The sequence below is a fragment of the Engystomops pustulosus genome, chromosome 7 (genome assembly GCF_040894005.1).
Source record: "Engystomops pustulosus chromosome 7, aEngPut4.maternal, whole genome shotgun sequence".
NCBI classification, from domain to species: Eukaryota; Metazoa; Chordata; class Amphibia; order Anura; family Leptodactylidae; genus Engystomops; species Engystomops pustulosus.
This window is the reverse complement of record NC_092417.1, coordinates 28,944,149-28,961,544: the sequence shown is the minus strand read 5'-3', so window position 1 is coordinate 28,961,544 and position 17,396 is coordinate 28,944,149. Positions and strand designations below refer to the sequence as shown.

The following is a 17,396-nucleotide window of genomic DNA, read 5'->3' as shown; positions in this document are numbered from 1 at the left end:
TGCATAGAAGCATTGTATACTTCTCCAAGTGCACTGGGGGGTATCCTAACACTTCATGGCTCTCTGCATTAGGCTGCCCAGCTTTAGGGTGCCTTAAGGTGTGAAGTTCTATAGAGTTCTGGGGGGTCTGATAAAGATTTGCATTGGGGTCCCGCAGCTTCAAATTACGTTACTGGTCCGAAGCCAAAAAAAATAAATAAGGAAACGCACACAATGTTCTGACCTAAATTTATATTTATTATTCTTTTAAATAAGGCCACGAAATGAAGTACAGAATATATAGGACACAGCAAATTCATTGTACATACAAATATCTCATACATGAACTATCCAGGAGAGGCGCTATAGAGGACTATACAGTAACTTAGTTGGAAAGGCTACATTTGACCTAAGAACTTCCTAAGGGAACCCCCCCGCTTATGTTATCATGTCACAGTATGTGCCCCCTTGATCAAAGACAAGCATCATGGGAGTTGGACCACATTACTGCACTGGGGAATGCCCTCCAAGGTCACAGACTACTGAGGAGCTCAGAGACTATTATATTTCACTTTTCCCATCTCCGATCTTGGTGGAATGGACACCGCGCTGCACAATACTCTGGTAGAGGAGGGGAGAAGAGGAAATGAAAGGTTCAGCTCATATTCTAAAGTCAAGCCAAAGCAACAAAACATCTGACCTGTGACCCAACACTTTTTGATACCAAGATGGGTCACCACCGATGGTGGAAGAGAATGGAAATGCAAAGAGGAAGAAATGGCTTCTTGAAGTCCATCTTGTCACTTTTAGTAATTGAAGTGGACACTGAAGGAAGAGGAGGAGGAGGTAGAAAAACCTACTGGATGGTTCACCATGTGACTGGGCTCTCGATAGAAAATAGTGACAACTGGTTCTTTGTATGCAAAGTTAATAACTGAACTATTATAAACAAAAAGAACCACGCCACAGGTCCCACCGTATAAAAGTATAGATATACATCTCTAGATTGACATATACAATGTATAGCGCAGGAGGGTAAGGAGGAATTAAGGTGGAGGATGGGGAGGTGTTAAATGGTTGTACAGTACATCCTTCATTATGACAGTTCACATATTGGGAGGGGAGGGGAATGTAAACTTCTTGAAATGATTACAGCGGATAGATACGGCCCTCACTAAGTCATAGCCGCACATGGCCGTCTGATGGTCCACCTATAAAAGGACCATTTAGTATAAGTAGCATAGGCTTCAGTGCTTCATAGATGGACTTCTCCATGTAGAGACCTGCTTGGTTTGGTCTGCGGAACCCGTGTGATGGATCCACCATATTACAAGTTCCGCCTGGTGGAAAGAACACAAGTCAGAGTCAATGATTGGCTTAAAGTCTGGACCTTTGGTTATTATATAATCACATTTCTTGGTAGGGCCCTTGAAGAAAGATACAACGATGTCTTACCGTTTCCGACTCTTGACTTCCCAGACACCTATAGATTTTTGAATGTTTTCACCAGTCGGAGTTCTTTGACTTTGATTTAAATCCTTCAGAACTGATGTAAACCTAAAAAATAAAAAAAAATGTACAAAAAAGTTAAATTCTTAATAAAGAGGGTCATTCACCGTACAGTCCAAGATTGAAGACGTGAAGCAATGTCTACTCTAGTTGGGACGTCTAGTTTGTCCTCTTGAAGTGTCCATACAAATTAGTTTTAATATGGTTGAAATTGAGGCCCATCTAATGTGAGGAATACAAGGTGTTTGGCAGTGGCCTCCACCCCTCAAACCCAGTGCCTGTGGATCTAAGGGAATGACTTCCAGATTAACAAAGCTTTATCCACTGTGCATGAAAGGCTCCTCTATAGTGAAGTGGATTGAGAGAGATTCATCTACTGCCGACCCATGGCCCAATTTTAGCAAAGAAATAACCACTATGTAATATACCTTAGAGGACCGTGGATTTCCACCACTATATAGTACCCCCAAACTATTGTACAGGAGAACCCCAACCAATAAACTGCCATGGTCCAATGGGAGATTATCATGCAAGTATACTGGGGGGGCAGGTAGTATCTGGACTGGATTGGTGGATAAACAAGGGACAACTAACTCTTGTTTTTCCAATCTCTGACCCGAACATCACCAGGATACTCACTTAAGTTTCTCACCCGGATATGACGGATTTGTAGCTCTTCATCAGTGCCCTTGGACCCAAACCAATAACTGAGCTCCAGAAATTTACCAGGGTTGTCTGCTAAATTCTTCTTCATTGTGCACCAAGAAAGTGCTAGTGAAACTTTATCCAAACTGCTTGGGTCTAAAAACAGATGAAGTTGTAGTTGAACGTCAGACATAAGATGGAGCTTGTATATGGCGGCACAATGGATCCAGTCATTACTTACACAGTCAGGGACAGATGGATGGAGTCATTCATCATTCATGGTTCCAACCAGGGTGACTGAGAAGGTAGGTTCAGTGGTCTCCTGATCATGGATGTAGTTTAAAATGTGTATCTTGAGCTGCTGGTGGTGGAAAACTGTAAAAGACATGGAGGATGACACAGGGAAGGTTAACATTAACACTACTAAGAATATTGAGGTTTTATACAGTCTCCTTACCATCACCACTTCCCCTCCTGTAAAACTTATGACCATGCAACTATTTGGGTTATGAGAGACCCCAGTTTGCTATTTAAGGTGCTTGTACCAACCTATACCCATACACAGGTACATACCCCCAACACCCTTATCACTGTAACATACTCCCAACACCCTTATCACTGTAACATACTCCCAACACCTGTATAACAGGCACATACCTTCACCTTTATATCACAGGTAGGCTTTGTTTATTTTGAACATCTCTGCGCCCATTTCAGTCTGTTCTCTCATTGTTTGCCATGTGTGCCGGGTCTTCAGGTACAGGTGAGCCCGGGTCTTCAGGTACAGGTGTGCCCGGGTCATCGATTGGAGTCAGTACTTTGAAAGGCGAACCTCTCCTGCACAGATTGCTCGTGTTCACACAGCATCACCAATATCTATGAGGTGTAGGGAAAACAAAACTGCCCACAGTTATAATTAGTGAGGCAAGCTGCAAGTGTGCAGAATATGCCAGATTATGGAGACTGACCATCTACAATAATGTGGTGCAAACTGCATTTGCCAATTGGGCTTAAGCTGAGGGCACCAGTCTTCTTTTTGGTGCATTCAGCTTAATGGCCGTGAGTGACATTTATGTCAAACTTTCAACATAAATATGCTGTGAATCGGCAATGAACGCCCCTTTAGATGCACAGTTTTGTGTTGCAGTGGATGCAGTGCAGCTGCGACACAAAACGGGCGCAAACACTTCATAAATACATGTGCGAGCAGTTTAGGGGGGGAGCTACCTCCTCGCATGATGTGCTGGAGGCAGGTACGTGCACACTTACCAGGATCAAGGCTTAGGACCTGGATGTCCTCTATTCATCTATTCACTGGGGTCAGCAACGCCGCAGCACAGGAAGAATCTGAAGAATCTACAGGAGACAACACCAGGACATTGTGCTGACATTAGTGACTGCTAGGTCCTGATATGGAGACCCTCGACCATCCTCTCTACTTGGTCTTATAGGGGAAGAGGAGGGGGGGTAAAGAGGATTGTACGGAGTCATGTATTTACCTTGAAGTCCTCTGCCCTCCTCCTCTGCTGCTTCTCCTGCAGAAGGAGAAAGATTAACAGATATCAGTAACATCACTGCATAGATAAAGAGAAAGGAGGAATATAGTGCCGGGTACAACCACCACCATCATTCCCATTCACCTTAGAGTGCATTAAAACACAATGGGGGTCATTTACTAAGGGTCCGAATCGCGTTTTTCCGCCTGGTTTCCTGAATTTTTCCAATTTGTGACGAATTGCCCTGGGATTTTGGCGCACGCGATTGGATTGTGGCGCATCAGCGCCGGCTTTCAGGCGACAGAAATCGGGGGCCGTGGCCGTCTGAAAACCCAACAAATTCGGAAAAACCGTGGAATTTAAAAAAAAATTGTGTTGCAAAAATAGCACTCACATACACCGAGACGGAGGAGGTGAATTCCGTCAGACTTCAGCGCAGCAGCGACACCAGGTGGACATAGGGCGCACGACCTTAGTGAATCCCAGCAGAACCCGAACCAGCGTCGTGCCGCTGGATCGCGACAGGACCGGGTTAGTAAATCTGCCACCACTAGGGGGAGATTGTTAGATATGGAGCATATGCATCATAGATTGGCTCTAAGTGCGCCAGCGTGTGATGTTCCCCATCATGGAGCCTGTGGCCCCATGATATATTCCGGCAGGCGCAGCGCAGGTAAAATCCATTTTTAAGTCAGCACCAACCAAACTCTGTATAAACATGGCCCTAAATTAGGAGTGATTCACACTCCTATGCAGGGAGCGCCCCCTAGTGCCCTCTACAGGTAGGGGGAAAGTCAGCTGTTACTCACGTCTTCTTCCTGCTCCAACTGCTCAGACACTTCGGTGTCCACCACCTGCGTCTTGGCCTAAAGGAAAAATGAAAAAGAAAAATCATCCATATGTGACGAGTGACCCGGCTATCAGGTTGTGTACAGTAAGATTCTCCTGGGTCATGTCCTGTGGGCGCTGAGAAGGGCAGGAAGTATGTGCCCCCCTATTTGAACTGCAAACAGGAACATGTAGCCCTCTCTAGGGCCCATACTTACTGGATCGGCAGGACACTGGGCCCGACCTCCTCCTCCTCCTCAGGTTCATCTTCCTCTTCGCTATAAGACAAAGAAAATAAACGAGGTCTCCATTATAAATCAGTCCCATAGTCTTCTCTCTAACTGAATGGGATAAAGGTAAGGAAGTTTGTGACCCCCCGACACTGTGTCCTTGCCCGGGTTATAGACTTACATGGTTTCCAGGACAAAAGCTGGAACATGCTTCATTCTTCTTATCCTAAAATAGAAAACAAATCAGTGGTTACTGCTGGCGCCAAAGTCACAAACCCAAAAACATCCTCATATAAACCCCTGTGCCCTCATATAGAACCGTGTGCCCTCATATAAACCCCTGTGCCCTCATATAAACCCCTGTGCCCTCATTTAGACCCCTGTGCCCTCATTTAGACCCCTGTGCCCTCATTTAGACCCCTGTGCCCTCATTTAGACCCCTGTGCCCTCATTTAGACCCCTGTGCCCTCATATACCTCATACAACAGAATGAAGCCCTTGTAACAGAAGTGTCATGTAATTACCGTATTGGGACCTCGGATCCCAGGATTTGCCACCACCACCTGTTTGGGGAAAGAGAAGATACATGACATATGTATATACAGCTCAGGATATTCTCATTCATAGACAGGATACGAGATGATAACCGCATGTATTTCCATATACACAGCCAATCACATCCCTTATGTACCCCGCCCAGTTTTGGGGATTTTCTGCTGAGTGAGACTATATTTGTCCAATTCTAGGTAAATCAATCGCAGCTTGTCAGGAATTTTTTTTTCCTTCTACTACAAATCCACGGCATGTAGACCCCGGGGCTAGAGCATTAAGAATTAAATATCACACAATTGTGCACCGGATATACTAAAGGCCGGACCCTCTGAGTATATCCAATACAGCGTACGCCTGGGGGAGGGGGAGTATTGTGATTGGTGCATGAGATGCCCAATCATGATAAATCTCCCCAATGACTTGTCTTATGATAAAGATCTGTGATCTACTTACTGCAAGGTCTCCGCATCCTCGTCCTCCTCCTCTTCCTCCTCACTCTCATACCAGATCTTTCCTTTCGTCGCCATCTCCTTCACCTCCTCTTCCTCGATGTTTCCATTCTCCGCCATCTTCATCACCTCCTCCTCCATCTCCTCCAACTCACTGCTGTTAAACGCCTCCACCATCGTCTCCTCCACCTCCTCTCCGATCTTACTCTCCGCCATCCTCCACAACTCCTCCTCCAACTCCTCAAACTCGCTGATGTTAAATGCCTCCACCATCGTCTCTTCCACCTCCTCTCCGATCTTATTCCTCTCCGCCATCTCCCACAACTCGTCCTCCAACTCCCTGATGTTAAAGACCTCCACCAACGTCTCCTCCATCACCTCCTCGTCGTCCTCCATCCTGTAAATAAATAAGACAGTAAGTCGCGTGGACATACACTATGATCTCTACAGACAAAGAAATGACAGAAATCAGACATTTGTGGACAAGGGTATAAAAGTCTTATTTACCAAAACTATCATCAGCTTGTACTGAGAATCTACAACCTATTCTCCCTCTTGAATAGTAAGTTACTAACTATCTATCCTAATATAGAGCTGGCAGCCACCACTACAGGACACTCATTGTATATGCATTTGGTAATGGCAGCGGTATACAGTGAGCTCCCCCTAGTGGTGGCTGCAGGAAAACACTTTGACATTGTATAAGAAAATAGATCAGAGCTAGGCCCCCCTCTCTGCATGGAGCCCATAGCAGTGACATCATCTGCCTCTATATTAGATACACCAGCACCCCCTTCATCCATCTACTGGGCCCCATCTATCTATAGAGCTCCTCTATAATGAGAGTTAACACACATTGTACATTTATAGGAAAGATGGACTTACCGCAAATAAATTCACTCAAAAAACACCAACCAGCACCAACTCTGTAAAAGATGAAAAGTAAAGAAGTGGCCATTACTGAAAAGGAGGAGACATGATAGAAGACAAGGACAGAACAGGAGAGGACATCATTTCACATAATAGGGCTTAATTTCACATAATGGGGCATAATTTACTTACCCAGTCCTGTAGCGATCCCCGATCCGGACGGTCCGACGAAGATGACGTCCGGCGTGATTCACCAACATCGTGCGCCCGAGATCCTGCATGTGTCGCTTCCCTCGCTCAGGTCTGCCGGAGTTCACCTTCTTCTTCCCGGTGCTTGTAAGTGCGTGTCTTGCGACTCAATTTAAATGTTAAATCCAGCACTCAGTCCGAATCCGTCGAACCCCCGACGGCCCGCCTCCCGATTTCTGTCGCATGAAAGCCGGCGCCGATGCGTCAAAATCCGATAGCGTGTGCGCCACAATCCCCTTTTAAATGCGGCGCAAAATGGTAATCGGCTGAATATCCGATGTTTGTGCATTCCACAGACCCTTAGTAAATGAGCCCCATTATATTGAAACCAATCAAACCAAAATACGGGTTATAATAGTGGAGCCACGCCAGAATACATCTCCCAATTTTAAGGGGGTTTGCCATAAGTAGGCCCCAAGTAGTGATGGAGCCAACACAAAGCCATTGTCCCCTGGTGCTTGCAGCAGTCGGCGTTGCCAGTGTCCTGAAAGTGTATGGGACTGCAGTGTCCTGAGGATAGGCCATCAATAGCGGCACTAGAAAGTAATGGGAGATCAGCACAAGGCCGACTACTACCACTATAGTAGCCATAGCAACTGCTACGGGATCCAAGGAGGGACACATGAGGTACAGGCTGCCATAGCCACATACAATGATGGTCAGGTCCAGGTGAAGGCGGCCCGAGCGCACATTTATAAGGGGCTCAGCCTTTCCCTGTTACAGCCAGGGCCACCATTACTATAGTACAAGTGATACTCCCATCAGGGGTCCGGAGCTGAGCCCCCTCTCTCCATCAATGTGACTCAGTGCTGTAATATTATGTGATCACCCAGAACAGAACCAGCTCCAGTACTAAGAAGATCATGGAAGTGTCAAAAGGTTGAACTTTGTCATTTTATTTTACATCAAACACATTAGGGACAATGGGGGCTCACTTCTAGGGGGGGGGGGGGTTATGGGGGACCCGGGACCCTCTATATAAAAAAATGAATTTATTGTGGGGTTAATATTTTTATTGTGAAGGATCTTTGTATATTACAATTCACTATGAGGGAGCATATTTATATTATACTTTATAATGGGGGTGCGGTGGGGTGAAGGAGGGTCGCGCGCATGGTGCACCAAAGCAGCTTCGGCCATAAAGTTTAAAAAGTGTTTTAAACTGCGATACAGCGGTTTAAAACACTAACAAAAATAAGCTCCGGTATTGCCTTCTAACACCTACCTCTTCAAGTGGTAGGTTTCCTTTAAAAACCCATCCATTTTTTGTGGACTTGAAAAACTATGGCACACCCCCCCCCCCTCTCCCCACTTTTCCTTAATAAAATTTGGCACCATGACACTATTGCCATGCCCAGCCTCCAGGGAATATTGCCTCAATAATAGTTACATATCACATTTATATAAGGCCCCATGTACATGAACATTGTTTGTGCCCCATGTATTTCTATGGGCTCATACACACGGCTCTGGTTTTTATGACCCTGTGTATAATATAAGCCGCACCTCAGAGCAGGTCCTATAGCTACACAAGGCAGTATCAGCTCCTGTCATTGGACCTGAGTGCACCAACACAACAGATCTGTGGATTATTGTCTGTGTTTGTGGTCTGTGATATGTAGACATTCATGTACAGGAGACCAAAGGGGAAAACCAAGCATAACACATCTACTGAGAAACAACCAGAACAATTCTCCAAAGTAGTAAGATCGGTCGGGGTTGGCTGGGTGGGGGAAAGAAAATAATAAAAAATCTCCCATCACCACTGAGCTCTGTGTGTAGTATATACAGAGGTCGGGAGTGATGTCACATCGCTAGCCGCTCGCCTGCTACAGCCTGACACTCCTCCTGTAGCAGACATGAGACCATAGATACCACATCACTGCCGGTCTCTAGATACAAACAGCGACTAAATGAGAGGATGTGTTATTATTTTATTAACCCCCCAGGGCCATATAGAAAAATGTAATCCCAGAAATCCCTTTTAAGGGCTCATGCAGACAAACGCATTGGGGCCGGTGATACGGGCGCACAATTTGTAGCCGCATCACTGCCCCAATAGATGTCTATCGCACCGTGTCACCGTGCGGTGAGCACCCGCTGTAGCACCGCAATGTAACCGAGCTGGGCAGTAAGATGGAAAAATATAGGACTCCCCCTCCCCCACCTGCACCCGGCTGTATGCTCACCCGGGCCACACTCATTTGCAAGGGGCATTAGAAAAGTGACAAAAAGATACAGTTTGTAGTGATACATTATATTTTAACAACCCCCCTCCTCCACTGACAACACACAACAGGAGCTGAGGACAAAGCAAACTTACCTCAAACACCTACAAAAACCCTCAGAGGCGTGAAAGTTCCGCAGCTACTTATATAACCATGTGATGTCATAATGTAAGGGGAGGGGCCAATGGAACATTCCGTGACATCACAAGCACTAGCAGACTGCTGCTCCCTGATTGGTTAATGCAGCCAATTAATATGCGTGATGTCATCTTGCATGGGGGAGGAGCTAACAACACCGCAGCCAATCCCTTGGAGATGAAATTAATACAATCTAATGAATCTATATACAGTGTTATTGTAGTGTTATCCTTCTATAGGTGAGGGGGCTTTTACTGACACCTCTATAGGACCCTCCTAGCTGTGGCGTAACTAGAAGCTGATGGGCCCCAGTGCAAAGTTTGTGCCGGGTCCCCGACAATAATGTATGGTTCATAGTAATAGTCTTCTCATATGGGAAAGTGAGACCTTATGGGCCCCCAAAGCCTCTTGGGCCCGGTTGCGACCTCATCCTCTGCTCAAGTTACACCCCTGCCTCCTCGTGATCATCATCAGTTTGCATCTTATATTGAATCCAATGATACCATGACGCTTCCAATATCTACCCCTGTGGAGCCAAACTAGAATAGATCACCCAATCTTAAAGGGATTGGCCAGAAATGGCTTTTTTCCTGGTCAGTCCTCAAGATAAGTAGTTGATAACTGGTGAAACCATTACAAAGCTGTTGTTGTGTGGTCCCCGCAGTCGTCCGAGCTACTCGTTAGGGGTTTCAGTAAAGAGACCTCCGAGGATCTCAAAAACGGGCGACTATTGTACCCCTGTTGCGCTCCGGATGACCAGAGCAGCTAGTCGTGCATGCGCCAGCTGCTCTAATCTCCTCTATGGTGCTGACGAAGATTGCCGAGTACAGCGCTCAGTTATCTCCATCAGTGCCATAGAGATGAACTCAGCAGTCGCCGCAAACTCGAATTGCTGCTCCGGTCATAAGAAGCACAACGTCACAGAAACCCCGACCCATCAGCAATTTTGGACTGGTTAATTTGCATGGTTTTTTTTTTACCCATGAAACATTGCATGAAATCTGAGTCTCTATACAACGTTGTCTCTGCTCAATGGAAAAATTTTCTGCCTATGACAGAATTTATTTTTTTTTTTGCTGGAAAAAAGTAGCACCTTTTATTAGGGGACTTGTTATATAAAGCTGTAATACTGCACATGGCCAAACCATTTAAAGGGGTGTTTCTTTGTTAAGTTTAACACTAGAGGGCGCTAGAAACATGAGGCTATAGGTGTGTATATGTTTATATAGTTTTATACAGTATATACGATACATATATGGATGTTATGCACCCCAAAACACCAACCTCTGTGTCATAGTCTCTGCTGAGCGGAGTAAGCGCTGCATGATCCTCTTCATGTGACTCCATGACGTGGAATGATAACTTACTCCTAGATCCAGGCACCGTGACTGTGGGAATATTCTTATATTTGTTATCTATGGCCTCCTTCCTTCAACTTTTATAATTATACTAATGAATTACTAGAGCCCCTCTGTGCTGTAGCTTCATAGGCTGTTACAACGAGCAGAGCAGGTCTTCCCCCTATAACATCATGCTGCTGCTAGGTCACACAGGCACGGTGAGAGGGAGACATCTCATTGTAACAGCCTGTGAATCTGCAAAAACACCCCCCAGAGTACTTCAGCCTCATTACCATAATTGTAAAGGTTGATTTTTAGAAGGGAGGAGGCCATGGATAACAAATATAAGAAGATTACCACACTCATGGAGCCTGGGTTTATCATAATGGAAGATTTTCTTTAAAGGGGTTTTCCACAGGATAGGTCCACCACCCAGTAGACAAAGCGCAGACTCAGATCCCATTGACGTGAGTTAAGGGGGCACGGTGTCCAAAATAACTGCTTAAAACTCACAGACTAAACCAATGCTTAAAAATCCCCTTTAAGAGTGAGGCCATTGGACTCTAACACAAACCACATGACTCCATAACTCTGCACCACTCGCCTTATCCTAATGCTTTTATTTAGAGGCGCAGTCAGCTCTTCTCATACCAAATCCTTGCATCCACTGAAATACAGGCAGTCCCCGGGTTACATACAAGATGGGGTCTGTAGGTTTGTTCTTAAGTTGAATTTGTATGTAAGTCAGAACTGTATATTTTGTAATTGTAACCCGGTCTCTGTGACAATTGGATTTTAGAAATGTTGGATTGTCATAAGAACCAGGAGTAACAATAAAGCTTCATTACAGACACCTGTGATAACTGTTACAGCTGATTATTGTAGACTAAGGATAAAGTACAGTAATTACCAACATCCAGAGGTCTGTATGTAACTAGGGGTCGTATGTAAGTCGGGTGTTCTTAAGTAGGGGACCCCCTGTACTGTAACAATCCTGCCCCATAACATTGCTTTCCAAGTGCTTCCATGCATGCATCACTATATAGTCGGACAATCAGTCTCCCGCTTCTGGTGATGCGACGGATCTTAAAGAACGGCTCAGACGTACAGCAGAGATTTTATTTGACATCCGGGACAGAATCTTACATTTGTACAGAGCTGTGCAGATTACATGAGATATAAAATTCAGGATAAAATGGTTAAGGCTTTGCCATCTCCAGTAGGTGGCGTCGTTTTCCGTCTTAGCCAGAATCGGATGTTTTCATTTTCAGGTGGGTTATGCCCCAGTAGTCAGATCTACATGTACAATCCCCCCTGTGTCTGGATATTGCGGTAATATACGTATGATGGCGCCCCCTGCTGCAGTTTATATTTCCTCACAGAACGACCACCTAATGGGTGTAGTGCCGGTGGTCACACATGCTCAGTAGCTAAGCCCCACCTCCCAGGTCTAGTCAATAAGGCCTAATACCCTAGATGAAGCTTTTCATCATCTGTGTTGTCCACATGAGTCTGGTGTACCAGAAGGGGGCGTCATAACAAGGATATCACAGCAATAACAATAATATCTTTAAAAAAAAATACATATTTTTTAAATTATTCTTAAAAACTTGATTTTTTTCACCTTTATGGCAAATATTAACAAGTATTAAATGTTCAAAGACTGCAAATATCATTGAGACATTACACATCGTGTCTCATCCGCAAAGGATCTCTGAAAAAAAAAAAAGAGCTGGAAGCTGATTGGATGCCAAAAGTAACTGCTCCGCCCTTTCTTTGCACACACTTGATCAATGGCGCAACCCAATTACTAGTATTCAGTGTAAGTACAAGTTCTCATTATCCAGTGTCTCCCCAGTCCCTAAAAATGGTGGAAATACGTAAATTCTGCAAGAAAAGAAAATAATAGGACCCCGACAAAATAATCGGTCAGCAATAGCAATATATACACAGACAGCGACACCCAGACCTTAAAGGGATTGTCCAGGATTAGAAAAACTTGCTTTTTAATCTATAAAGAGCGCCACACTTGTCCGCAGGTTGTGTGTGGTATTACAGTTCAGGTCTATTTATTTAATCAAACGTTGGGATTTGGTAGGGAAGTGTTGTCATGGGGAGATCTCTCCAAGTGCTCATCATAGGACACAGAATAAAAAATTATGAAGATTTCTATCAGTCACTTACTAAATCATACATCCTGACATAACATTCTGAAGCCACCAATGGGTCCTGTTATTCCTCCTGGAAACGTGGGGAAACCGTTTGGCCACGCCCCTCGCACACTGCTCAGCTGGATACTAGCCAGTGCTCACAAGGACATGCCCTTTAAGAGAATGGGAACACTCCATTGTCAACGCATTGGTACAAAACCAGGAGGAATAACAGAGGAACACCGCAACACACAGTTCTAATGTAAGGGAGTTCTCTAAAACAGACACATCCCTCCCCTTTAAGGAACTACCTCAAGTTAACCACCTCAAAAAACCAGATTCCACACTTACAACAAAAAACTAAGGCTTGCGGACCATAAACAGGTCATATGTCCACCCCGAAATGGGTTCAGATTTCAATGGAAAAACGTCCTCTATGTATCCAACGCATAAATTGGTACTGCTCCAGCATGAAAGTACTTCAGAGCTGCACTCAAAATTCCTCACATTGACTAGAAACATTCAGACACACAACCTACTCCTTCTACATCAACTTTTACAATTATGCTAATGATGCTAAAGTGTTATGGGTGTATTACAGAAACCCTCTGTATTCTGGCTTCAAAGGCTGTTACACTGCAGCAGCATGTCTGAGCCTCAACCCCCCCCCCCCTGCACTTCCTGTAACCTCAGCAGTAGTGAGTACAGTGGAAGGGGGGAGCTCCTTCACAGTGTAACAGCCTGTGAAGCTACACCGCGAAGGGGCTTTGAAAACACAAGTTGATGTTAGAAGGAAGGAGGCCACGGATAACAAATATAAGATGATTACTGGAACGATGAGTAAGTGTCCCCGGGTTTATCATGATGGGTTTCGACACTATAAAATTGCAGACAGTGTTAGACATTGACCCTGGAGAGCCGTGTAACCAAACCTTTGTGTATAGTGGAGAAGGATTGTAGCTGGACTTGGGGGCACGACCTTATAGTACTGTGTGGGTGAGAACTCTACTCTGAGTTACTGCTTCTTTAACCAAGGAGAAGACAGCTACAGCCTTTACTCAGAGCAGAGGAGCTCAGTGCAGAGAGCTAAGAACACAGCAGTGTGAGGACACATCCCCAGTGCACTTGGAAAAAAAAAAAAAGGCAAAGAAATAAATACATGTTTGTACGGGGCGTAGACCATTCAGTTTAATAAGCAAATCCAAAGCACTCAAAAAAATAAAAAATAAAACAAAAGTAACTTAACCCACATACGTGTACACATATCCTTCACTATAACCAAATACGTGGTGTGGAGCCTATGTCTAGGAGTATACAGTATAATCTGTATCATATATATATCTGTACAGTGAAGTAATACTGAAGGATTCATAATACATGAGGGGAAATGTACCAGAAGTTTCTGAGGTAAAACTGCTCTTGACGCGAACACCAATCAGAGCTCAGCTTTCATTTCATAAACAGCTGTGGGAAAATGAAAGCTGAACTCTGATTGGTTCCAATGGACAACGAGCACAGTTCTGCTCTCAGACACATAATGATAAACCTCCTCATCCTCATATCCAGTGTGTGACCTCCAGAGATGATATACGCCATCATAAAGTGATACTGCAACCATTACACATCATACTTGTCTAGTCTTTGGCTCAGTTTCTCTCTGATTTTTGGGTTTCCTCACTTGATCTGTAGTGTGTAATCGTCCTGTGATATGGTAAATGGAGCGAGCAGGGCTGCAGTGTAAAGCATGGAGGATAGTCCCAATTCCTCATCAGGGGATTTCAGACTCGCTCATCAATTACCACCCGATGATCACTTTTGCATCTAAAAGTTGTCAACACTGAAGAATAACAATTAAAGAGGGCCTCCCCCCACCACAGAGGGATATGTACCAAATTTCTAAACCAGAATTCATATTTGCAGGTTCCCATCACAAACAGGCCCCTTACTCGGCCAATGGAGGATGAGAGAGTTCTGCACAAAGGGGTTGTCTCTTTATTTAGTCTGATGATTCAATGACCATGAAAATGGGGGGTCCTATGCCCCCATTTAGTTGTGTATTTATTTACTAGTCAATGTATATGACCAATTTACTCAAAGAAGAACACGGGACCCTTGTTCTGATGATCAGTAAAAGGTCATAGGTGGTTAATGGGGTTGGTCCACTTTCAACAAATAATCAATACATAATAATTCTGATATATGTTCCGCATCAATTCCTCATAGTTTTCTAGATCTCTGCTTGCTGTAATTCTGTAGGAAGCTTCACTGTTTACTTTCAGTGGCTTATAAAGCTGCCCCTGGGCATGTGATGTCACATAGCTGTACGTCTTGTTACATTCCCTTAGGCATATGACATCACACAGGTGCACGGCTCGTTATATCCCACTAGTCATATGATGTCACACAGGTGCACGGCTAGTTATATCCCTGGTCACGTGATGTCACACTGGTGCATGGCTCGTTATATCCCACTAGTCATATGATGTCACACAGGTGCACGGCTAGTTATATACCTGGTCACGTGATGTCACACTGGTGCATGGCTCGTTATATCCCACTAGTCATATGATGTCACACACATGCTTGGCTGATTATATCAGAGAGTAATCGGAGCTGTCTGACATCACATGACCAGGGAGATAATGAGCCGTTCACCTGTGTGACATCACATGACCAGGGAGGGACCGGTTGTTATCCACAGGAAGCAAATAATGAAGCTTCCTATAAAATGACAGCAAGCAGAGATCTAGAAAACTGATGAATTAAAGAGGACCTGTCACGCTGAAAAAGTGCACTAGTGCTAAAACACTCACACCGCTGCGATGTACAGTACTAACGCCGGACTGCTCTCAACGCGCTCCGGTGTATTAATGAGGGGGCCGTATGAGGCACTGCCTCTTCTCCAGAGCACTCCACCCACTCCATAGATCATGCGGCAGTCACCGCCCCCTCATGAATACGCCGGACTGCTTTGAGAGCGGTCCGGCTTTAGTACTGTACAACGCAGCGGTATTAGTTAGCGTTATCGGAGCCGTTTGATTTAGCACTAGGAGCTCTTCGTGCCAAATTTTAATACAGAAAATATATTGGGAAACTGTATAACTTTTCATTACACAAACAATATTATTTGCTGAAAATGAACAACCCCTTTAAGTTTCCATTCTGGGACAAACACTAACTGTATGTTCTGCTATACACTAGGGCACAGCAGAAAAACTGAAGCCACTTAAAATGTGTCAAATACGATCCCATCGTGAACCAAATGTAAAGGCTATGGAACATTCCATGTATTTGGGCCCATTCACCACGGCTCCAGAACAAAGTTATACCCCAGATAATCCAGTCCTCGTAAATAAGTACAATGTGGGAACGGCAGTGCTCATGGCGGACGCCTCCAGTGGAAGAAGGATGTGAAACGCGACATTCACCTGTGAAACTGCGTAACCGAAGTTTATTTAGAGAACAGAATATGTTTACATTCAATGCAACTTGTAAAACAGGAATCGCTGCTGGCATCAGGTGCGACTAGAAAATGGAATGTCGGAAAATCCTAGACCGTTAAAAACTAGCTTCTCTCCGGTAAAAAATAGCGCCCTCCGGTGTGCGTGTGATGGGGGTGAAAGGTATAGTAAAGTATATTGCTAAAACACAATCTCTTATCTGTACATCCAGTTACGTAGGAGAAATCCCAGTGATTTTTCTAAGTGCAGCAAAACACGGTCACATCTCACAGCGCCGAGGGGGGGCTAATCTGAGGGTCATATACATTAGAACAGCTGCCCAGTGGGAATTGCTGGTTTTGATCAATCTGGTGACTAAAAGGTTAAATCCAAACTCTGCCGGCACTCTCCAACCTACTGTGAGCAGATAACTGGGCGCCTGTAAACTTGTCCTGGGAAAGTGTCAGGCTTACAGGGTTGTGGTCACCTCACTCATCGTCCGGACCTCCCAGTGCAGGATCCCGACCCATCCGATGGCGGCAGGGTCTGGGGGAGTGCAGCTTCTAGACTAAACCTGAATAGGTGCTTCACTACTTTGGGCCAATCTTCTGGCCCTCTAACTCAAACATATGTTGCAAAATTAAAAACAGAACTAGACTGGTTCTTCAGCACTTGAATATTCAGCAGGTGTATTGTACCCAACCATGATTGTCCCAGGTATCAATTCACCGCAGCCAGGAAGATGGGACCCACTGAGGCTCCGTGTCCAGTTTGTTGATGAGTCGGAGGAGTTCCTGATAGGCCTTGTCTGGGTCACTGTTCACAATGGCCATGTCAAAGTAGTGGCCGTTATTCTGCTCCATTTCTCGTGCTTTCTCGATGATGTCTCGGAGCTCCTCCGGCTGCGCAGGAAACAGAAGGGTTAATAATGAGTGAGGATCATTGACATGTACATATCAAGAGGGCGAGAAGTTTGTTTCTACAGTGATGAGCGACTATGTCTATCCTCACCTACCGCTATAGCAAGTTAGTTAACAGGAACCGGTCACTAAATTTTTCACAAACACAGCAAGTGACAGTTTCCCATTGAGCCCCATTAATAAACCGATACCCTTCTTTTAGCTAAAAATCATTTCCCTCACATCCCCCATAAAAATCAACTTTGTTATCCTACTTGGCATTTGGTGCATTTTGCTCAACTGAGTACAGCAGCTCCTCCTAATGCCGCTTTCTCACCATTAAGCGCTTCATGTGACCAGGGTGGTGTCAAAGGTCCTTTACCCGCTAACATTT

At 44.8% G+C, this 17,396-nt stretch overlaps 2 protein-coding genes and 1 long non-coding RNA gene across 6 annotated transcripts in view; 1 reads left to right on the top strand and 2 right to left on the bottom strand.

Moving 5' to 3' along the window:
- Positions 1–216: 216 nt before the first annotated feature.
- Positions 217–7,405, bottom strand: LOC140069468 (uncharacterized). 3 transcript variants are annotated; one of them, XM_072115230.1, is made up of 14 exons: positions 6,751–7,405; positions 6,574–6,614; positions 5,693–6,085; positions 5,212–5,250; positions 4,869–4,913; positions 4,676–4,735; positions 4,439–4,495; positions 3,633–3,668; positions 3,403–3,489; positions 2,791–3,033; positions 2,375–2,508; positions 2,128–2,289; positions 1,435–1,536; positions 217–1,319 (listed from the first exon to the last, which is right to left on the bottom strand). In XM_072115230.1, exons 3-9 carry the CDS (start codon positions 6,082–6,084, stop codon positions 3,441–3,443), a joined length of 678 nt encoding a protein of 225 aa, XP_071971331.1. In that variant the 5' UTR covers position 6,085; positions 6,574–6,614; positions 6,751–7,405; the 3' UTR covers positions 217–1,319; positions 1,435–1,536; positions 2,128–2,289; positions 2,375–2,508; positions 2,791–3,033; positions 3,403–3,440. The 3 variants fall into 3 exon arrangements, with proteins under 3 accessions (XP_071971331.1, XP_071971330.1, XP_071971332.1); XM_072115229.1 differs by having other exon boundaries at positions 2,791–3,009; positions 6,751–7,398; XM_072115231.1 differs by having other exon boundaries at positions 2,797–3,009; positions 6,751–7,398.
- Positions 7,406–7,422: 17 nt separating this feature from the next.
- On the top strand, positions 7,423–16,731 carry LOC140069470 (uncharacterized). The gene is made up of 2 exons (XR_011848794.1): positions 7,423–7,686; positions 15,865–16,731. It is a non-coding gene; the product is annotated as an uncharacterized lncRNA (long non-coding RNA).
- Positions 16,095–17,396, bottom strand: part of PALS1 (protein associated with LIN7 1, MAGUK p55 family member) — a 38,685-nt gene continuing 37,383 nt past the window's right edge. For both annotated transcript variants that reach the window (XM_072115228.1, XM_072115227.1), the window contains exon 14: positions 16,095–17,005. In XM_072115228.1, coding sequence (XP_071971329.1) covers positions 16,829–17,005 — 177 coding nt within the window. In that variant the 3' untranslated portion in view covers positions 16,095–16,828. The remainder of the gene's footprint in view (positions 17,006–17,396) is intronic.

Excerpts from the sequence above, each read along its gene's own strand:
- LOC140069468 (XM_072115230.1), bottom strand. The coding sequence starts at position 6,084 with ATGGAGGACGACGAGGAGGTGATGGAGGAGACGTTGGTGGAGGTCTTT. Across the intron at positions 4,496-4,675 it reads CCCAGTGTCCTGCCGATCCA|GCCAAGACGCAGGTGGTGGA; the intron begins GTAAGTATGGGC and ends TTTTTCCTTTAG. Across the intron at positions 3,490-3,632 it reads GGAGGGCAGAGGACTTCAAG|ATTCTTCAGATTCTTCCTGT; the intron begins GTAAATACATGA and ends TGTCTCCTGTAG.